The sequence below is a fragment of the Neomonachus schauinslandi genome, chromosome 6 (genome assembly GCF_002201575.2).
Source record: "Neomonachus schauinslandi chromosome 6, ASM220157v2, whole genome shotgun sequence".
Taxonomy (NCBI): Eukaryota; Metazoa; Chordata; class Mammalia; order Carnivora; family Phocidae; genus Neomonachus; species Neomonachus schauinslandi.
This window is the reverse complement of record NC_058408.1, coordinates 137,400,463-137,423,178: the sequence shown is the minus strand read 5'-3', so window position 1 is coordinate 137,423,178 and position 22,716 is coordinate 137,400,463. Positions and strand designations below refer to the sequence as shown.

The window sequence follows — 22,716 nt, the reverse complement described above, 5'->3', positions numbered from 1 at the left end:
CGTGACCCCAGCCCAGCCCCGGTACCAGGGAGCGGACTGCGGTAGGCAGCGCCTGTTTGCTGCAAAGTGGCTGCGTCCACGCGGAGATCAACTGCGAAGTGTGTTATTTCTCTTTCGGCTTAGACGCTCCCTGGCTTGCCCATCACGTCTCCCCTGCATTCCCGCGGCTAGCAGCCTCCTCCCCGTGGCCTCTGTGTGTGTGTGTGTGTGTGTGTGTGTGTGTGTGTGTCTAAGAGAAAGGGAGCTCCTTCCCCAGGCGCCGCCTGTCCGTGTGAAACCCTCAACATGCTGACTGTTGAGCCCACCCACAGAGCCGAAGGCAGCGCTAGCAAGGGGCTTAGAGGTCTTCACACCCACCCCGCCACCACCACGGCCACCACGGCCACCACCACGGCCACCACCACGGCCACCACCACGGCCACCACCACCACCATTAACGCCGCCGCCGCCAGGCTGCCGGCGCCCAGAGAGCTTTCGGGCTTTGTCTGTTAAGAACCACACCAAATCAAGAGAGGTCAGAATCAGGTGAGAAGGGGAGGGGGGCAAGGGGGGAAACAAAACTAAAACAAAAGAAATTAAAAAACAAAACAAAAACAAAAAATAAAACGAAAACAAAAACAAAAACAAAAAAAACCACCAAAAACAGGTAGAAGAGGATAAACAAAGGTGGGGGAGGGGGAAGAATAAGAAAAACAGAAAATGATCCAAAGGAACAAGAATAACTGGTTGTATGGCCTGCAGGTTGTGGATTAAATTATGATTCAAACTTGATTTTTGTTTTTTTTTGTTTTTTTTTTTAAAGATTTGGGGTCTTCCCCTCCCCCACCCCAGAGTGAGAAGGCTGGAAGGAGAGACAGCGAGGATGGGATGGAGGGGCACCCTGTCTTGGTCACTCTGCCGAGGCCGTGAATAGAGGGCGCAGCGTGTCACAAGGAAGTGACGACAAAGAAGAAGTGCTGGGGGGGGCGGGGGATCACAGCACGGAACTGGTGGGGTTGGGTTATGGTGATTAGTGTTTAAGCCGGAAGGACTAAGTTTGCCCTGCACCCAAACCAGAATCTCCCCTCTACACTTCCTGTTTACCTAAGAAATAGGAATGAGAATTTCAGAGACTCTCTTGCTCATCATCAAAGGTTGGGGAAATCGATTCAAGAAATTGAGCATGTGACCTCAAAGCTTCTCCTACTATTAATCCCAGTCCGATGGGAAGGATATTTAGTAGGAAAGGTGATCCTGGGAATCAACCTGACTCATGCAGTAAAAATCACGCAAACACAGGGAGTGTGCTGACCTAAGGAGCCCTTGAATACAGGTAAAACCATGGCTGATAGGACTGTCTAAAAACAAGTGTGTAAGTGCCGGCCGGCTTCCCATCCCTGGAAAGCAGTTTAAGATGCTGCCTGGGGTCAGATGTCACTGGCCTTTGAAAGGAAGGAGGTGTAATGAGTTCCTCCTTGGGTCTGTGCCCCAGAGGTGTCTGCTCATGCCCCTCCGTGCGTGGGGTGTGGACTCAGCAAGATGGCAGGAGGGCGGGTAGGAGGAAACATGCTTGGCCTTCCCTGCCTCCCAGAGGCTGAGACCCACCGGGTGGAGGCCTCAGGGTCTACCCGACTACCCTCTGGGTGGAAAGGAACTCTAGGGGTGCAAGGACAGCCCCCCTCACCTTCAATTTGGAAAGGTTCCTTTTCTCCTCTGGGATAGACTGAAACAGACTGTGGGTTCTGCTCCCATCCCAGAAACCAAGATACATAATTAAGCCTCTCAGAGTTTTAAACCACCTTAGCCTGCAGATCAAAACATGCTTAAAAAACTAAGATGTCCATGCATTTTAAAAAATGGGAGAAGGGAGGGGTGGGGATGGGGGCGGGGCATAAGCAAAAGTGAGAGAGCCACAAGGACAAAGGAGAGAGGGAGGAGGGGAGAGAAAAGGAGAAACAGGAAAACAGGGGAGTGACGTCAAGCAGCATTCCATGCTATATTAGGGCAGAGTAAAAAGATGGGAAAGCAACTTGGTGGGCTCAAAACAGAATCTTGTTAAAATGTCCTCAAATGTCAAGTAAAATTAGAAACCCTGTGTAGTGAGCAAGGAGTCCTGATTGGCTAGGAGCGCGTCTGCTGCTCCCCTCACCCGCCCGCCCTCCTGATGACACGGAGGTTTCCACTGCGAGGGGATGAGTGGAAGCCTTCTGAACACTGGACATGAAGACTATGAAGGACAGCGAGACATTCCTTCTAACAGGTGGCTGAGCAAAAGGCAGCTGGAACACATACTTCTGACGGGCTGGAAAATGCCTCATTTTGTAACTGCTTTTCTTTCTTTTTCTTTTTTTTTTTTTTAAGGCACATTTTGTCCTATTGATTTAGCATCAAGCCAGATCCTGGCAAAGAGGAAAAGTTGAGGGAAAAAGGGGCAAAACCCATCTGCTTACCCTCCCCCACCCAGGCTCCATCTCCAACCAAGGGGCGGCCCCTGAAAATTCCACTTTTAGCTTCTCATGGGTTTATTCTGAAAGGAAAACTAAGGGTTCTTCCTGATCCTGTTTTGGAATTACACCCTTCAGTGAGCTAAAATGCATCTGCTGATGCTTTCAGGGTCTGAGAAACACCCCCCGAAGAAGCAAAGTGGCCACCAGGAACATTCTAATGGTGTCAAGGTGGGAAGGACGCTGAGGAATGATGAGGGACACCAGCCCGCCATGCTGACAGCTGGCCCCTCCGAGCTGTGCTTTTGAAAATCGTGCTTATGAAGCAGCTACAAAGATTTTGGTTTTTGCTTTTGTTTTTTGTAAAAATGTCATGAAACTTCTGGCCTCTGAGGCAGATCCCATACCCTGGCTTTAAACAAGGTGCAGGCTGTGTCTGAGAAGGGGATGTCCGTCCCGGTCAACGTTAGGAATGGTAACTTTCAGGAAAAAAAAAAAAAATGTCAAGTCTAACTTGAAGCAAATGCTTCCAAAACAAAAAAAAAGGGGGGGTGTTCATAAACCACCACTCACCCCCCCCCAAATAAAATAGACACAAATCCGGCAACACACCATATTGCGAGGTGGCCACAATGGTCTCAGCCATACATTTCTAGAGATCGTGAGAAACCCGCTCAGGAGTGAGACCTGCGATTAGCGAAATCCTTCCCCATGGTATTCTGCAGCTAATCATCTTCCTCCTCAGCATGGAGGAGATTCTGCCACAAACTCACTGCCTAGACCTGTCCTCCCTGGGTAGGCCTACTTAAATCCCTAACATTCTTCATCTACCTCCTCATGAAACTCTTTTCTGTGGCACAGAGAAGACCCTGGGATTGTGCCGAAAGGATATTTGTCACCTCCGTGAACACGGCCATCTCACAGAATGAACGACTGACTGGAGGATCTCTCTCCAGGCCTGGAACCCTCACTCAATGGGCAGAGAGGGTTGTCTGTGGAGTTCTCCCTCAATAAAGATGCTCAGGCCCTCTCTCCCCTCAACGTCTGGCCAACTTGAGGCACTTGGCCAATCCCTCATAAGGCACCAGGGGGAGGGTAAGAGACACAGGAGACTCGTGGGCATGCACGTGATGGGATGGACATCTGATCTAATGTCTAAACACGGAACACACGGCAAAGGCATGAAGGAGAGGGACACGTGACAGGGAGGCACTACAACAGGGAGGTGTGTTTGGGGGTGTTGAGATACCTACCATCATAATATTCCAAATTCAAAGACTGCTTGTATCAGAACAAAGAAACAACAAATTTAACCAAAGGTGGTCATTAAAGGAAAGGAAATGAGACAGGAACGAGTCGGTATCCCTCCACCAAGAAGGAAGTACCTACGGCTTCCCTGAAATTACAGGTTGGATGGAAACCTGCAGGTGGAACGCGGGTGTTCAATTTGGACTCTTCTAGTTCATTTTGGAAGCAATGCTCTCTCGCTCGCTCGCTCGCTCTCTAAACATATGCAATATATATGTGTAATTCCGCAGGCTAGCAACACTGCAGTACAGGACTACAGGACGCATTGCTTGTAGCCCTTCAGCTGGTGCATGCCGTTCAATGCCACGCTTCTTTTCAGCACTGTAAAACAATGTCAGCTAACCGGGCTCCTCTGTCCAGAGACATGTGGTTTATCAACATAAAAGAAAAACAAAACAGAACAGAACCAAAAAACGCCTGCCCCAGAGCCCTTCTCCAAGTGTCTTGACTCTCGAGTACGTGGGAATGGCCCTTGCTGCCAAGCTTTTAGCTCATTCAAACCTTTGGAAACGGTGGTTCTGTCTAGGCTCAGCATATATGCCACAGACCGGGCCCGTTCCAGGATGCTGGCTTGCAAAGCGAAAGGGTAAGTGCCCGTCCTGGTCTGTTAAGGGTGTGGTCTCAGTCCTACCATCGGGGATCTGGATAGGTTACTCGTAAGAGCAAGGGGGAAAGAGAGAAAGAGAAAGTGGGGAGAGGATACGGCATAAAATTAGCAAGGAAATTTTGAAGAATGAGGATCATTAGTCATTGATGCCGGTAGGGAAGTAGATGGGAAGGAGGTCAAAATACATCGACACACTGAGGTAGCAGAAGGACAGAGTGCTTTGATTTTCCCAAAGGCCTCACAGTGGTCATATACCTGCACGGTTTGCACCATAAAGTCTGTCGGTCAAGCCCGAACAGTGCCCGACACTTCTTTGGAGTATTTGCATCTGTTAGCATAAGGTAAACACAAAAAATACAACACAATGGTGGGTCATGCTCAGTTGGATGTGAAATCTCAGCTACTGCTGACTTGTCTTCTCTATGACCTTGGCTCTATATGATTGTCTTCCCTCACCAAGGACATGAAAGGAAAAGACTTCTATGAGGCAAAAGAAAAAAATAAATAAATAAAACACGCACCAAAAAAACAAAACAAAACAAAAAAAACAACAACCAGAAACCAAAAAACAACAAGGAAAAATAAATTAAAAAATAGAAGAGAGAAGGAGGGGAAAAGGTGACGTTGTTGTTTGCTTCTACCTAGGCCAGGATTACGATGGATGTCACTGAGCCCCATCCTGGGTGGTCATGAGGAAGGGGGTTGGCAGGCAACGTTCCCTGGGAGGGGGCGCGCTGGGGTTGGCTGTCGCTGACCCGAGGAGGCACAAAGGATGCTGTTTTACAGTGGCATTTTGGCTAGCAGCAGCGGGGAGAACAAGCACATCCCTCACAGAGCAGTGTCCCGCGCCCTCATGTCTCCTAAGATCCACACACAGAGCTACAAAGCAACAGGCCAGAGAAGGGGGGGAAAAGGATCGAATAGACCAGCTGCAGACCAGCACAGCGAATCTGGGAAATCTATACACACCTGCAAGGGCCGCACCAGTTATTCTGTTGATCAAGGCCAAAGCGCGCTCGGCATTTCTTAGGAGCGCTCAGGTCTGAATGAGTTCAAGAGAGAAGCGAGCAGAGGAGGAGGACGTGGGAGAGAGAGAGGGAGAGAGAGAGGGGGGAAGGGGGGGGAGAGAAAGATACAAATAAGAAAAAAATAAAAGTAAAAAAGGGAATAAATCAATGACCTGGTTACTAATTACAAAATATTGACTTTCGATTTTTAACTTTCTTTAATTAAAAAAAAAAAGGTAAAAATCACATTCTTATTCAACTGGTGAAATTAGCTGTTGCAAATAAAGCTGCAGTATCCCTTCTTTAAGGACTGTCTCTCCGATTCGTTTTGAGCAGATAAAGGGAAGTCAGATACTGAAAAAACTAAATTTTAAATAGTATTTTTCTTCTTTTGGTTCTGCTTTTCTTTTTTTTTTCTAGCTCTCTCAATTTGTTTTTCTTAAAGAAGAAAATAAAGCGAAGGAGGGAATTAAGTTTGTAACATGCTTTTTTCTTCTCAGAGTACAACAGTTTAAAAAAGGAAAAAAAAACTACAAATAAAAACAGAACAAAATGAAACAAAACAGAAAGAAATAAAGAAAGAAAAGGGGGTTGTGGTACTGGGATATTGCAGCTTTTGAAATGTTTTTCTTTTCTTTTTTTTTTAACCGATTTTCATGACTACTAACAGAAGAACAGATGAAGGTGAACAGGCGGTGTGAATGAGCTGGTCAGGGTTAGTCAGAAGCTCATAGCAGCTTTTAAGCAGGTACAGTCAGTAAAATGCTAGTGGATTTGCAAATTAGGAGCAGGAAAGCAAAAGGAAGAAAAAAACTAAAATAAAAAAAAAAAGCGAAGGAGAAAATAATCATACTGCGGATACATGCTTGCGTGAGAAAACTTAGTGGGAGCAACGGAAAATGCCATTAGATTAAGGAGGTTTATTACTGAATTCCTTCCATTTTGGTTGGTTTTTGCTTCTTTTTTTTTTTTTAACCAGTCTCTTTTAAAGAAATACTGCATATTCAATTTGCACAGTTAGTTCAACACTAAGTCACTGTCATCACTGCTTAAACAACTGTTATGGGAAAAATAAATAAATAAACAAAGCAAAAGTTAAATTAAATAAAAAAAAATAATAAAACAACAAAAGCAACTGAAAAAAAAAAATCTACCGAAACATACGAAACCGTGTAGATGGTCATTTTAAAGGATGTTCAAATGTCATACGTGTTTAATGTTAATAAAACTATAATGGCAAGAAAAATTAAAAAAACAGTTTATCGACTATTTTAATGACTCAAAATGACATTAGCACCTGTAATCGGAGGAAGTGAAAGGCAAGGATTTAGGAAACATTCGCTGTGTTCTGAAAAAAAAGAACAAATTATACAAAGCCTTCAAAATTTTTGTTGTCGTTTGTAAAAGCCTGGCCTTCTCCAAGGGGACCTTCTGATATTGCCTATGCAGTATTTCTAATTTCTCCTAGAGAATGACAAACCTCCTTAATTTAAATTGGGTGCAATTTACCACTGTAAAGGCATGCATCAGAACATTCAGGAACAGCCCAGTTAATATCAAACACTCACACACACCCCGCCTACTCCCCCCGGCCCCTTCCTCATCCCTACAGACATAGACAAAATAAGCAGACTGCATAAATCCCGCATAGGCATGCCTACCACCCTCCCGTTACAGGCTCTGCAGTTATTTAAAAACACATTCCACTAGAATTACAATGTGCTTTTCATGCAACAATGAATGTTACTAGCTTCAAAACGGCAGTCATGAAGCAATTAATTAAAATGCATACACAAAAAGGCTGGCTAAGATGGGTTCCCCCACAATGTCCTGGCCTTGAATTTCTCCTGCCTCCCCCAGACAGAAATCTAAGGTAAAAGAGTAGTCCTCACAGTACCACTCCTTCCTCCTTCCTCTTTAGTCTAACTTACCATTGGTCTCTCCGGGCTGCTTGTCCCTTTTCCTCTTCTTCTTCTTCCCCTAGATGAACAGATGAAACACAAGGAATTACTGCAGGAAACAGATGGGAGGAGGGTGTCTGGGCTCACCTCGAAAGGAGAAGGCAGGAGGAGGGGAGCACTCCACTGTCTCCGTCCACACCCATGGCTCCCACAGTGTTTTTGACCCCCCCCCCCTTTAATCCAAATGCCCTTCAGCTGTGCTTCAGCTAGAGGGGCACACACTCAGCAAGGGGAGGAGAAGGGGTCAGCAGGGGTGAAGGAAAGACCTCTTTTCCCACACACCTCTGTCCATCCTCAAACCTGACCCAGAGCATCTGATTCCATAAAGGCGAGAAGAGAACTGATGAAGGAAGATTTAGGGAGGTGTGGAGAGACAGGGTTGGGAGTGGCCCAAGAGCCCACAGCCAAGTGTCAAATGACTGTGGACATGGCCATGTGGACTAAGAAAGCCACCCCCCCCTTGCTCCATGCAAATCCCTTCCTTATTAAGGCCAAAAGGCCCTCCTACTCAATCAAAAACCAAAAGCTTTAACTGGGGCTTTACCAGTAACAACAGCTAACATTTACTGAGCACATACTATGCGCCAGGCATGATTCTAGGTGCGCTATGCATACTGACTCATTTTTCCCTCACACAATCCTATACAACAGGGACTATCACCATTCCAATTCTACAGAGGAGGAAACTCAGGCACAGAGGGATTATGTGACTTCCCTGAGATCACACAGCTAGCAAATGCTGGGGCCAGATGGGAACTCAGGAGGTCTTGGCTCCACAGCCCTTACCTCCTAGGCTGTGTGACCTGCATATTTAATCCCTTGCCCTCCGAGGAAGGTTTTTAATTGATTACAGGGGATGGATCGCATGGGGTCATTCACATTCTCCAACCTGGTATCTTTACTGTCTGCTTGTGGCTGGGATGTGGCATGGGAACAGAGACGAGCTCTGTAGAGCTGACTGCATCCCCGCGGATCTGAAACTAGTTCTCTCTCAGCTTGTCAGCGCTGGTCCTATCCATCGGGGTCAGATGCTGGGTACGTATGAAATGATACAAACAAAAGGACTGGCCTACATGTCTGTCTGTTTCCGAACATCTAAATATTGCCTCTGCCTAAAGTTCTCATGGTATGTTGACATCAACTCCGGAAGGGAAACCAACAGTGACAGGGGGTCAACTTGACAACCCATAAGGCCCTGTAAGGAGAACTTCAAGGTGGAGAAGACATAGTTTTAGCTCCATCCAAGGGCTGCAAGCCAACTGTCTCAGAGAAAGCCCCTCTTTTCTCTAAGATCTTAGAGCCCATACCATTTGGGAAATTTGTCTTGGCCTTCAGTTTGAAACATTGTGATACATATTATATTCCTTGATAAACAATTTAAAGATTTTTTATTTATTTATTTGAGATAGTGTGCCCCATGCACCTATGAGTGGGAGAAGGGGCAGAAGGAGAGAGAATCACCCAGCAGACTCCCCGCTGAGCACAGAGCCCAATGTGGGCCTCGATCTCACGACTCTGAGATCATGCCCTGAGTGGAAACCAGGAATCGGACACTTATCCGACTGAGCCACCCAGGTGGGCCTTGGTAAACAAGGTAAAAATAAAAAAATAAAAGGAGCTCATGGGGCCTTCTCGTGAGCCTTGGCAGCCCATCTTCATGTTTGTGCCTCTCCTAGGGGAGCAACAATGTGCTGCCTGGCCATCTTAGAAAAGGCAGGAGGGGCTAGTTTCAGTTTACTTAGGAGCCTGAGTGAACACTCAGCTGGGCACAGAAAACCGTGGTGACTCTGGGCAGTGTTGGCATCCACACACCCAACGGATTCTCAGTCACCTCTGGTTTAATACAGTGCTCACCCGTTTCCCATCTCCCTCCCATATGTTCTGAAAGGCAGTCGAAAGTTCCAGTCCCCATGGGAAGCTGTCAATTTAGGATATATAACTGAGATGTTCATGACTGAGGAAAGGCTTGTTTAAACTAAAGGCTTCTAGAGAACAGGGACTATGTTTTAATCAGAAGAGGACAAGAAGAAGCTTAATAAACATTACCTAGTGAAGAGGGACATATGTCTCAAGGGGGGACAGCCACCCCGTTATCTTCTTAGATGTAACAGAAGAAAAAGCCTAAATACGGAGGTGGGGGGTGGGGAATTCAAGATGAGCAATGGCTTAGGATTTGTGTCCTTTATCTAACCTGGAAGAGCTGGAGAGGCAACAATGTTCTAATACAATGCCGGGGGTCAGACGGCACTATGGGACCAAACTGTTTTCTCCTGGGCCCCCAGAAGGTGCCAAGTCCGACAACCCAAATGTGATTGTTGTATTCAATTCTATTTTGCTAAGGCTTCCATTACCACTTGACTGGAAAAGCAGGAACATGAAAGAGGCATGAAGTCAGCTCAGAAAACTTTTTCCAGAAGAACCTTTTGGACTCTACAACGACCAAAGTAATGTACAGAAACTCCTATGTCGAGTCAGCTAAGAAAAATCCCCAAACCCGACAAGTTCCACCACAATCAAACCCATAAGACCTTGAACTCTGACCCTTGCTCCACAGACCATATCCTGGGGCACAAAAGGGAGGGAAGGAGGGAGGGATCTCGATCTACCTCTAAACTTTCTCTCAAGTCTTGTCAGAGGTTCCCCTATTATACTGGGCTTCTTCTGAATGTGAAGCTGAGCCAAAGTCACTTTAAGCACCTCGTGGACCTTCTAAAACCTAGAAAGCACTTCACAAAAAGCCTGGGGCAATGCCTGTCTAACTGACTCCTAGGCAAGTCAATGGCAGCATTCTTTTGAAGCTATCACAAAGTTGGCCTTGTATCTCTGTGGAGATCTCCCCCTGCACAACTCCAGAGGGCACCATACACACAGACATAGGGTAAATGGCACTCCCTAGAGTTGTGCAGTACACATCCTGCAAAGATGTACATGAAGGCCCTACCATGACCCCGCATGTCTGTTGGGGATATGAGATCTATAGCAGAGCAGAATTCCCCTCTGTGGTACCATTCTAGATCACTCAAAGACTTAGGTCTATAGCAGGTAAAAGGTGGAGGTAAACTCTAAGAGCTTCTGACCCGACACCAGGAGAAGAGTGTCCTGAAATGAGATGGCTGTGAATGCGGAGGCCCCAGAGCTGGCCTGCTGCTGGAAATCTCCACCTTGAGGTCGGGACGGGCGGGGGTGGTTAGCAGCAAGCCTGTGGGAGAGCATTCACTTTCTCATCCTCTTCCTTTCCATTGCAGAAGAAAGGCTTCCCCACGGAATACATGCTGAGGACGAGTGGAAAGGTCCCAAGCAGCTAAGACCCGGTGCGTGACCATCCGTCAGTGACGAGGGCCCTGACCAGAGCGAACATTCCGGTGACAGGTACCAGCACTAATTCCTGTTTCAACTCCCAGGAGGAACAGAGCCTCGTGCCGCCAGCCAAGGCCACTGGGACCCAGAGGGAGGCAGCTAGGGGCAGAGATGAAGATGCGGGGATGAAGCCCAACAGTCTGTGTTCTCCGCGCCCCCTTCTCTGCACGGGGAAGAGCAGACTAGCAAGCACGGGGTGACAGGTATGAGAAACGGCTAGAGCCGGCAAAGACAGCATGCGCCCGGGACCCACCAATTCCCGCACCTGTCCATGGCTTCCTGATGGCAGGTAAGTTTTGAGAGTCAACGTGCCTGATTTAACTCTGAAGCCCCACAGCACATTCACCACCAGCACTAACTGAACTGATCTCAGCCCACAAACAGCGCCTTCACCACGATGTCGTCCACAGGAGATCTGGGTCAGGAGCGCGGGCGGGGGAAGGACCCCCCACGGCCCCACGCCACTGACCAGAGATGGGCGGAGAAGCCCACTGCTGGTATCAAGGCAAGTTTTGCCTTCACCACCCTAGAGAGTGAATGGTTAAAAATCACTTTATAAAACCCAATGCCATGGAATCAAAGTATCAGGTGAAGTAAGAGACATCTCATCCACAGAGAGGAGAGCCAGCCCAGAAGGCTGCGGGGCAAAATGTGAACAAGAAATGACAGCGAGAGGAGACAGAGGAGTCTCCTGAGGAGAGCAAGGTCAGGAGAGGACAGGAGTCCTGGGTGTCACAACCACTGTGATTAGTGAAAGCAACAATCCTGCCCTGTTTCCTAAAACCCCAGGGAGGAAATCAGGCAAATCCTGTCGTCAACACAGAGCCCAGGAAGACACCTCACCCGGCGCAGACCCTTTCCCGACCCTTCCGGGGCCCCGAGGCACTTCCTGCGCCCCACCAGAGGAAGACTACCCCTGGCTGCTTGTAGGGATCCTCCCCCCATGCCCCTCTCAGCAGGAACTAGCTTTTCCAACTTGTCCTGCACCACAGCGTAGGGCAACTGCTCCTTTTCTCCCTCTTAAGGGCCAAGGTGCTGCTAGAAGGCCTGGGAGGAATTAAACTCTCTCCACTGAGGCCTTCCCCGTCAGGACCCATGGGACCACTGCTGAGAAGCACAGAAGCCCCCTGAGGCATATCCTAGAGCCTTGTCTTTACCAAGACCTGGGCAAGAAGGTGTGGACAGCCCCCAAGTCAATCCCACGGTCCTGAGCTAGAACAATGGAACACTAGCCTCCTCCCTCCTCCTTGAAGAAGTCTGGCCTGCTGATGGAGGCCTACTGGAAGCCAGGACAAGGACCCCCGCCCCCCAGTCTGGTGCTCGGACAGGATGCCCCTGGTCCCAGGAGTGGGCAGACTGTATGGTTCTGAGGCCTGATTCCAGGTGGCAGGTAGCATGCCCTTTGGGCAGGGGAACCCCCGACACACCTCTACAGACTCTAGCTCTGAGCAAAATGAACACCTACATAGTTATCCCGCGCAGACCAGCCGGGGTACAGCTGCATGTGAAGCTGTCGCTCCTTCCGGGCCAGCTCGTAGTACTTCGCTTGCTCTTCTCTGGACAGTGCGTGCCACTGGAGGGGACACAGGGGCAGGCAAAACGTCACGAACGACCCTGTGGCCGGGGCTGAGAGATGGGTCTGCTCTGCAGGGTCCTGGCACGCAAAACCTCATCTGTCAGCTCCCGCCCTGGCACTCTCTCTGGGCGAGAGGATGGCGGCGGGTGTGGAGAAGGTCATTCTGGTCATGCCTCCATGAAGGCCACTGAAGAAGTCAGCACGTGACCGAAGGGACGGGGCTACCGTGCCATGCCACCCCCTCTTCCCAGTGAGGGAGAGACCTACCCTTCGCCCCAGGATCTGATTGATGGCCGCACTTTCTTTCAACGTGCACTCAGCCACAACCTTCGCCCTCATCTCCTTCATATACAACATGAATGCGTTAAGAGGTTTCTTTATGTGGGGCTTCTTCTTTTCTTCTTCCTTTTTGGAGTCCTGATGCTTTCTGGATATAGACAGAACAGATAGGCACAACCCGATCAACAACTGCAAGGTCCCACTTCCTCCCCAGCAGAGCACCCAGCTCTCCGGCTGCTCAACACCCAAACCTAGCAGTTCTGAATGAGAAGCATGCTTCCACTTTGGGTCTTCTCCACCCTGGAAAATGGAACAAAAACATCGTAGCGAGGGTGTGGGGGAAGAGAAAATTTCATAATCACTTCCTCAAGTGTCCCAGACACACCATTTTCCCAAGCCAGAGGGAAAAGCACAGTGTGGCCAATTCCCCCTTGGCCAGTGTCTCTCGTGCTCCCGGGACAGACCTCCAAACGTTCCGTCGTGGATTAGGGACAGGGACACAGTTGCAAATCCCAGTCTATCCAAGGACACGGGTACCCCGAGGCACACGCACCACGGCCAACCACGGGCAGGGCCACCACCCAGCAGCCAAGGCATCAACAACGGTCTAGACAAGATGCGGAAGGAGAAAGCGACCGAAAGAGGAACACTCACGAGCTATGGAGTGAGCCGACATCACTCTGGGAGGATTCCTGTTTGACTGTTGGCGTGACTATGGCCGGGTGGGGGATGCCAGTCGTATGTAGAGTGTGATGTGGTGGGACCATATGGGGAGGGAACCTGGAAGACAGGAAGCTGTGTAAATCGTCAGAATCAAAATGAATGAATGGGGAGGGATGTGTACACACAATTAAAAAAAAAAAAAAAAAGCCAGCACGTAACACTCACATGAAAGCAACCCAAGGCATATGAAACCTGTCAGCATTAATTAGCGATAAATTAAACATAATGATTCTCATAATGTCATTAAAGCCAATCTTCCCCTTCATTATTGCTACTGACAAGAGACATTATGATTTTTAACATCTTTAGCAAAAGACAAATACAACGGATGTACTTGGGCGGAAAAGTAGGCTCGGACTACCTGCTGGAAATCACACGTCCAGTTGTTTTTTGAGGCATTATTAGTGGCATCTAAGAAGACAATTTCCTAAGTCCTAATCAGCTCTAGAATGAAAGGTGAAATCTATTGTTGCATATTGACAGCTAAATAAAATATTAACGTGGCTGAAGTACACATTTTTGACAATGCCATGCATGCCTCATTAGGCCATATTCTGTTGATGGAGTACAATAAAATCTTTATTTTTCTTTTGCTGATGTGCCCCATCATTTTGACAGGAATGAGAGAAAGTGAGGCAGAAAGAGGGGGAAAATCCAAATACCTCCTATCTGGGTCTCATAGTAAGTCACAGATATTTTAAATAAGCTTATACCCTCTTACGGAAAGATGAAAAAAAAAGCTGTATTTTATACACACACATAAATGGAGCTTTGAATTCGGATGTATATGCCCTCTCCCGCTCTGTAATCCTAGGATTCCTAAATTGCGTTTACTTAATAGGTTGCCTATGCCTTCAAAGGCCTTCTAAATGATCATCCAAGTGGTAACTATATGAGTCAAGGTTGCTTTCTCCTCTAATACTGTCCATTTTTAAGGAAGTTCTTTGAAACCCCCCCTTAGGCCCCAAATTAGCATTTCCCTACCATGCAATGGCACCAGAACATAAAGAGCGAATTTTAAAATGCCCATCTTGGCCCACATATGAAGTGACAACTGGATCAGACAGCTTTCACGTTCTCTGATATGCCTGGAGTCGCCACGAGTTGTAAAGGGTTAGAAGAATCACCCTTCTTAAAAGAACATATACTACCATACAGAATAGCAGGGTGAGGGGAGAAAAAGGGAGAACCCCGAGAGAAAACAAAATGGCGGCCTCCAGGCTCCAACCTGTCCAGGTTAGGCAAGTGAGCAAGTGGGGCGCTGTTCGGGGGAAGGAGAACCAGATCAAGCAGTTGATGCTTTCGTAATAAATCCAAACCAGAACAGTCCCGCAGAGCATCCAGAGAATGAAGACCTGCTCTCCAGGCAGCCAATTCTGGTGGGCACTGGAAGTGCTAGTGAGGGTTTATCGAGATGGTGATTTCAAGAGGATCCTGTATTCACAAGGTTCTTTTTCCTTATGTGGACTGGAGATGAAAACAGCTTCCATTTGACCCAAATAATGTAGCAAATGTTAATTTGAAAAACAGTAAACAAGCAAAAAAAAATTAACTAACTGAATCTGTGTAGATCAACGGAGAAAATACCAATGCACAAGGCAGATTTCTGAAGGGGCCCAGATGCACAGTGGGGACATTTGGACTCAGAAATTCCATCCTGATGTGGCCCTTTCCCGCCACTGCCTTTTACAAATTTAAGCCAGTATCAAAGCTTGGTAAAAATGACATGATTTTTTAGTAAGAACCATGTAAATCCTTTAGGGTATATGAAAGGGAAGGAGGGAGAGAAAGAGTCTGAGAGAAAAAGAGAAAGGAAAAAACAAGCAAACAACCTCCATTGCCTTTCCCCGCGAAAATGAAAAGCAAGCCCTCGGAAGGCTCTTGGACTCCCATGTTACACTCTGTTCCTTCCACTGCATGAGGGCCTCTGAGGAAACCTAAGTTAAGAACACGTGTTCTTGGAAGCCCTTGGGTGAAGCAGCGGGTGGACTGGCAGCTTTTACTGTGAATTTTAAAGGCTTGACATTCCTCAAATACATATGTTCTCTTCTTGCTGAATGGGAATATGTGTACAGACACGAGAGCGAGAGAGCGAGAGAGCGAGAAGCGGGGGAGAGACAGGAAAACACTGCGTTGTGTACGGCGTATGTGTGTGGGGGGTGGGGTGTGTGCACGTGTGTGTGCGTGCACACACACACACACAGGCATGGGCACGCACGCACACCCAAACACACACACACACACACACACCCCAAACACCACAGGTAGCTACCACAGTCTGAGCACATTTTGGGGTGGGGCCAAATTTCCAGTGCAGGCCATGAGGAACGAACACTTCCAAGTTTACAAACACATTCATCTACCTGAAAAATGTATAGCGGAGAAAGAAATGGGGTGTTAGAGGTGGGGGGGCTACACGCACACCGTTGCTTAAGAAATTCCCTTCTGCAGACAACTATTTCATGAAATGCAATAAACACCCTAAAAATTCTAAGCAGCTCATTATATACCCCCGTCTGCTTTTATGGCTCCGAGCCAGAATATAATGATGAACCTTAACTTGTTAAGGACAACTAATTTTTGTTTCTGGCTGTCTCAGGGGCTCCTCTCTTGCTCACTCTCACTTTACTTCACTGTTGACACGTTTCTGTTAACTGGATGTCATCTGCCGGCCTTGATTTTATGCACAAGCAGTGGGATGCATTTTCCTGTGCAACAATCCTGCTTTGAGTTGCATTAGGTTTGTCATTATTCTCTCATTTTCCCCCTTGCACTTGTAACATTTCATCTCTTCCTGCCTTATTTTTTGTGAGCCACGGTGCACCCACATTATGGTTTATACATGATCTCTCTCCCTTTGAAGCCGGCAGATTTCAGAGCCCGCTCTCGTCAGGAGAAGAGCCTTGCACCAATTTAGCAGGCTGAGGGCCCGGAGCTCCAACATCTCAATCTAAAGGGGGTCACAGGGTGGCACAAGTGAGTGTCAGCAAGAGCTGTTTAATTGCCAATCTAGGCTTCTCCACGGTGTTTAAAGTATAATGACCCATCACTTAATTCTGAGAAGTCCTGGCCCCGGCTGCTGAATAGAATGAATATCAAAGGGTGTTCTGGAACAGGGCAAGCTGCCTACATTTCCTGTAACTGCCATAAGTATAATAGACCGTATATACTTCTGTTGCCCCATTACCACAATAATGTATTTAATTTGCTGTATACGCTTTTTAACTAGCTACCTTTCATAAGGCCTACCTGGGGAATCGGCGGCCTCCCCCTTGCACCTTGAGCCCCTAACCTTTCCTCCCACTGTTTCCTTCCTTTCCTCCACCCCCTCTGCCCACCTCTAAATTATTGGCTAACCTCCTAATGATAATTCAATCGATAAGCTTAACCCCAATCCCTATCCGACCATTCCTTCTTCACTGCTTGTAACCTCTCGAATGCACCGAATAAACAAACAGGAAAAACAATCAGGGGCAATGAGAAATGCTGGTTTTCGGGGAAGATGAGCGGTGGATTAGGAGCTGCTCTCGGAAGCAGCTCTCCTCTTGGGAGACTCCCAATTCGTTCCCAGGCTTTGCAAGGTGGTGATGACATTGTTTAATGAACATAACCTTCCTCCTCTCACTGGAGAGGAGGACGCACAAGCATTTTCCCGCCTAACCCATATCGGTGTGGATTTTGAAACCGAGATCATTTATCACACGCGGAGACTGGATCTTTAAAATTATGTGATCTCCATGGCCTAATTACAAATGGGAGGTAGACTACAGCCTGTTTTTCTTAATGAATGTGATTCTTACTCTTTCCCCCACCAAAATTACTGTTCTGTAAGCAGGAAAAGGGCCTGGCTTGTCCTGTCTCTCCAACCCTCTCTCTGGTCTTGGGTTCCCATACGGACCACAGAGATTGGGGGAAGAAGCTAGGGACAGCATCCTTGCCATGTAATGCATGCTGATTTAATTATGGGCCATCATCAAAATGGATTACTTGTTGTAGCCCATCAGGAAAGTCTAAACCTCCACCGATTTAATTAACTTGACTGAAAATCAGATGAACAGAAAATAAAACTATCATTAGGAGCGATTAGTGACTACTTAAGCCTACTGCTGCCAACCAGTTTGTAAATAAACTAGCACTCACTGAAAAATTAGCCAGAATTAATTAGAGGGAGGAAAGGAGAACAGGGGATTAGAAAGATCCAGGTACACACATGTGGGTGTATGTGTGTGTGATACACACGTATTTATATGCTTAAAGATATATGAATGCACACGTGCACACACACACGACTTTTCTTTTTAAAGGAAGAAGTTACTATTTTTATCCAATAAACACAGCAAAATATTTCATACAAAGTATGAGAAGTCAGTGTGGAGCTTGTGACCCAAAATATTTATTTTTATTTTTTTAAAGATTTTATTTATTTATTTGAGAGAGAGAGCACATGAGAGGGGGGAGGGTCAGAGGGAGAAGCAGACTCCCCGCCGAGCAGGGAGCCCGATGCGGGACTCGATCCAGGGACTCCAGGATCATGACCTGAGCCGAAGGCAGTCGCCCAACCAACTGAGCCACCCAGGCGCCCCTGTGACCCAAAATATTTAAATTAGAAGTTGAAGATGCCCCCCTATTAAGGAAAGCAAACATCAATATGTCCTTTGTCGGGGGGTAGGAATTCTTTGCTGGTTATTTGATGGGTTCCTTTTCAAATTCTTGTTCTGTACACACAAGATTTTTTTTTTTTTTTTTTTTTTAAACTTTCCAAGACTTAGGGCTGCACAGGCCAGGGTGGTAGCCACCAGCCACACGTGGCTTACTTGAAATGTGGCCGGTCCACACTGAGATGTGCTGTTAAGTGTAAAATACATACCAGATTTCAAAAAGAAAGAAAGTACAAAACAGAATGTAAAATCTCATTAATAGTTGCTTTACAGTGCTAACATGTCAAAATGAGAATATTTTGACAATATGAGGTTGAATAAAATAGATCGTTAAAAAAAATTTCACCTGGGTTCCCCCTGGCCCCCTTAACCTTTTTAAAACTGTGAAAAACTTAAAATTCCCTATGCGGCAGTGCTACTTTACGGCGGGGGGGGGGGGGGGGTGGTGTTTGGGAACAGGGTATCCCTTCTTGTTGACAGCGAAGAATCTGAATTTTGAAAAGACCACACCCTTCCTCAAACTCTCCTTTACATAATAATAAAATTACCTCCACCCTTTCTTACCCAGTATAGGGCAATAGAGAAACAACAGTTTAAAAAGTTCCGCATATCCTAACTACTTCTTCCCACCTTCTTAAATTCTTAAAAAAAAAAATACCGCTCAATACATTGATTCCCAGATTCAACCTCGAAACTTTGACATCACCTACCTTAGAAGTTCAGGTTAATTTTTCAGGATTTTCTAGAAGTAAAGCCTAATGCCCTATCGGTCTTAGACCATTAGGACTACATGAAGGAGTGGCCCCTGGATGGCCTGGGAGCCATCTAGAGAAGTTTCTGAGAAGTCCCCCATGGCTGACTTGATTGGAGGCCCCGGTTCTTGGAACTCACCTGGACATGGAAGCGTTGACGGTCAGAGCTGTGGGGTAGGGGTGGCGGAATCCTCCTGTCGTGATCGGGTACACTGGCTGGCCTTGCCTATAAAGAGGGGGGTACAAAGTAAGACAGTGCAAACAAGGGTGGGGGTGGGGAAAAGAAAAAGAAGAAAAAGGGAAAGTTCTCTCTGCACAGTAAGCTTTATTCTCATTTGATCAGAACAAAAATCTTGGGGATTGTACAGGAAGGATCAAAGGGAAGAAACACAGAACAATTTGAATGTAAATCTGATAGGAATGGCTAATTAAATTTTATAACCTCTGCTTATGTCAATAGAGACCCTCTCCCCAAGCTGAAACTAGGTGTTTTGTTGTAATAATTAAAGGCGAAGTCTCGCTTGCTTTAATGGAGCCATCACACTAATTGAGGGCTACACATCCAAAGGAAAACAATAATGAATGTAAATTTATACCAAAATAAAGTACAGTGAATCAAAGGACTTCAGTTACGCTTTGGGCCTCTTTCGGTATTTAGATCTCGGTGAGAAAACATTAAATTAACAGAGCTTAATTTGTAGCCTTTTGTCAAATTAACAAGTGTTGACAAGAGTTACCGGGGGGGAGAGTCCCCAAGAAGAATTGTGGGTAACCAATAGACAATCACACCTCATTACAATAATTAAAAAATACAGCAACATGCAAAATAGCATCCTCATGAAAGACACACAACTTCTTCTGACAGAGGGTGTCTGAGTTGGCTATTCCTTTTTATCTAGCCTTCAAATATCTCCCCCTCAGCTGAGCGGGGCAAGGGATGCCAGAGAACTAGTCGAGGAAAACGGCCCCATTTTCTGAGGAAGACATGGGACACAAGCTCACGTCCGCGTCTACCCTCCCCAACAAAAGGAAGGAGAAAAAAAAAAAATCAAGAGAAAGTACACCCATGGTCAGTATTTTGTACAGCTACTTCAGAATACAAGCTATTTTTCACAACCCAGGGTAGAGTGTGTTCAACGACAGAAATACTAGGTGAACTACTCTAGATTATCTTCTCTAAGGCAATGAAAGGGTGTCTTTCTTCCCCAAGACCCAAACTTCAGAGTTTTACCCAGGACGTATTCCTGTTAAGACAACAAACTGTCCTTGTTTTTTTAGAGTAGAGATCACTGATAAACACGGAGAACTACATACACAAGAACACAATCACAAAACGGATATTACATGCCTAAACACACTCGTGCACGCTATGGTTATGCAGTGAAGGCCTTTCTACTCTGGCTCGGAAACACACATTTTCCAAGCTGTCCAAGGAAGCTTCATGGACGGTACTATAAAAGCAAGGCTGGGTGATAGGAAGACAAATCGTGAAAGGCAGCCTGACGCCCTGCGCACTGCCAGGAACCTTGGTGGACACTCAGGAAGGCCCCACGGGCCGGCACCCAGGGGTACCCGATGCCCCACCCCCGCCCCTCATAATCAGGTGAACCAAGAATCCAGAGAGATGCTGGTTGCAAACTGTCTGTCTCACCAGACAGACCTGGCCACTCTTGTTGCCAACCTTGGCAATAATCCTCAGGATGGGATGAGGGGGTAGGGGTTTCTGAGAGAATCACCCCCAGTCTCACCCCTGGATTTCAAAATGATGTTAGGCCTGTTCCCACTCCCGTGCCGCCTCAAACCAACGACAGGACTCCAGTCTGGGCGGCCACCAGCCGAAGAGCCATGATCCTCAGAGCCTCTGCAGTTCCCAAAGTATCTGAAGGACACCTTTGTTCACAGAGAGAAACCTAGAGTCTTGGGGGACTGTGAGTTCAGAATGCTAAGTATCAACAACCTTTTTCCTCCATGGCCCATCTGAAGGGCTACTGACTCTCCTGCTTCCCCACAGGGCACCTCAGCGAGCATCTTCCCCACATACCCCTGCGGCCCTCCCTCCCCAACCCTGTCTTCCAAAACACACACACGCGCACGCACACGCGCGTGCGCGCGCACACACACACACACACACATACACGCAGGATAAATAATAAGCATGCCCATGTAAGAAACAAAAAGGGAATTAAAAAATGGAACTCCTTACTGTGGTACTAACCATCCTAGCGGATGGGGGATTTGTCCTACGGTGCCGGGCGACAGTGGGTAATACGGAGATATATCTGGAGGGTGCGGAGGCCGTGGGATTCCTGGGGGAAGAAGCGGCATTTTAGGTACAAAGGAGGAGAGAAGGAAAGAGAAAATGCCAGGGGCTGGGAATAGGGAAAGGAGGACGGAGACCTCTCTTCTATGAGCAGAGCTAGTTCGACATTCTTTCCATAACTATGACCGTTAAGAGTTGCGGGTAAGTTTCGTTCAGCATCTCTCCCCGCCCTACCTTGACCAATAGGTTTATCTCCTTCTAGGTGGATGGGTACACGGGGTAAACGCAGACCCCGAAAACACCATCTTGGGTATTTCTGCCTTAGGGGATCAGTGTGATTATTGAAACTAAAGGAAAACCTGAAGGGCTTGGCACACAGTAGGTGATCGAGTCATGTACATTCTCTTTGCCCTCCCAGCTTGGGCCTCCACTCCTTTTAAGTCTGATGACTTGCCTGCACCAGAGTCACCTCCTCTAGGTTTCTAATAACGCCTTTTCAGTTATGGCTTTTGGAAGGGTGACTCTTGCCTTCTTTCAAAAAAGGTAACTCTTCTAGAATGTCTCCACCTCAGCTTTGAGGATGAGCTGTGGCAGAAACTCACAAGCCACGGCATCTTCTCCAGGGTAGGATCTGAACTGAGCAGACCAGCGGGCTCGGGTCTAGAACCTACTTCACTGGAGGCAGTCAGCTGGGAGAAGCAGCCCTAGCTGCTGACCAGGGACGGCTGCGTCCTGAGAGCTGGGAACGCTCACGTGGCACAGCTGAGCACATCCTGAAGGCCTGAGCCACGCCACCGCACACTTACTCCACAGGAGCACATCCTGCACTCAATCCTGAGCAAAGCAAGAGCGCTGGGAGCAAGTCTGACACAGAGGAACTGATCTAAGCAGCTGACCTGGGAAGAAAACGAACAATACTACAGAAGTAACGCAGTATTGGAGGTAATGAGCTGAGTGTCTGTGGATGAAAACTATTCCATTTTTTTTTTTTTAATTCATTCAGGAAGCTTTTAATCTGTAAGTTAAGTCTCCCTGGGTGACATTTTCATGCAGCCATTGCTTTCTCTCTATTACAAAAACCAAACAGATTAGCTGGTCTTGGACCCTACACCAAGCCATTTGCACACTTGAAAGAATGTTCGCAGAGGAAAAGTAAACAGTCTGCAGACGTTAATCATATGTTTTACGATAACCATTTAAAAGCTATTCCCTGTACTACCATTATTTAAATGAGACGTTGATGCTGCCATTCACTCGCAGAGCCTGGGGCCGGCTGGCGGCCTCCTCCAGCCATCCAAGCACCAGGCTGGGTCCCCCACGAGCACAAAAGGGGCTCAGAGGCTGGTGAAAACCAGCTCATGTGTGGCTTCATTCAGGGGCAGCGAAGTCTGCATGAACGGGCAATCTACCTCAGCTCAACACCAAACAATCCCATCTGATGAAGTGACACGGAATAGCCACTGAAAATTCATCCTTCTAATTAATTAGCTGGTTAGAGAGACCACAGTCAGTGTACAGCCTGCGCCTGTGCTGCCCTTAGCTGTTCTCCCATGACCATCCCACTAGGAGCTGTGGCCGGCTGCTTGTTTGAAATCTTGTTACAGGGAGGGTTACAAGTAACCCGGCCCTCTCTTTCCCTCTTTGGGGAAAAAGCAGTCAATGGGTACATGGGATGGAAGGGAGAGGAAAAGCGTAAAGGCTGAAGGATGACGTGGCACCTTCCGCCTGAGACCCTACTGGTTGTTCCACAATGGACTTGTTTTTCACATCTGTATAATGGGCTTGGTGATACCCAGGATACTGTA

At 47.2% G+C, this 22,716-nt stretch overlaps 1 protein-coding gene across 18 annotated transcripts in view; it reads right to left on the bottom strand.

The window, feature by feature from the left end:
• Positions 1-22,716, bottom strand: part of TCF7L2 (transcription factor 7 like 2) — a 198,681-nt gene that overhangs the window by 2,177 nt on the left and 173,788 nt on the right. For 4 of the 18 annotated variants that reach the window (XM_044916155.1, XM_044916152.1, XM_044916160.1 and 1 more), the window contains 6 exons: positions 20,855-20,957; positions 18,791-18,877; positions 13,173-13,298; positions 12,507-12,666; positions 12,129-12,236; positions 7,277-7,325 (listed from right to left, as the gene is read on the bottom strand). In XM_044916155.1, coding sequence (XP_044772090.1) covers positions 7,277-7,325; positions 12,129-12,236; positions 12,507-12,666; positions 13,173-13,298; positions 18,791-18,877; positions 20,855-20,957 — 633 coding nt within the window. Of the gene's footprint in view, positions 1-4,593; positions 4,667-5,307; positions 5,381-6,642; positions 6,694-7,276; positions 7,326-12,128; positions 12,237-12,506; positions 12,667-13,172; positions 13,314-18,790; positions 18,878-20,854; positions 20,958-22,716 lie in introns of all 18 variants that reach the window. The other 14 variants (XM_044916145.1, XM_044916144.1, XM_044916148.1 and 11 more) reach the window with 8 other exon arrangements.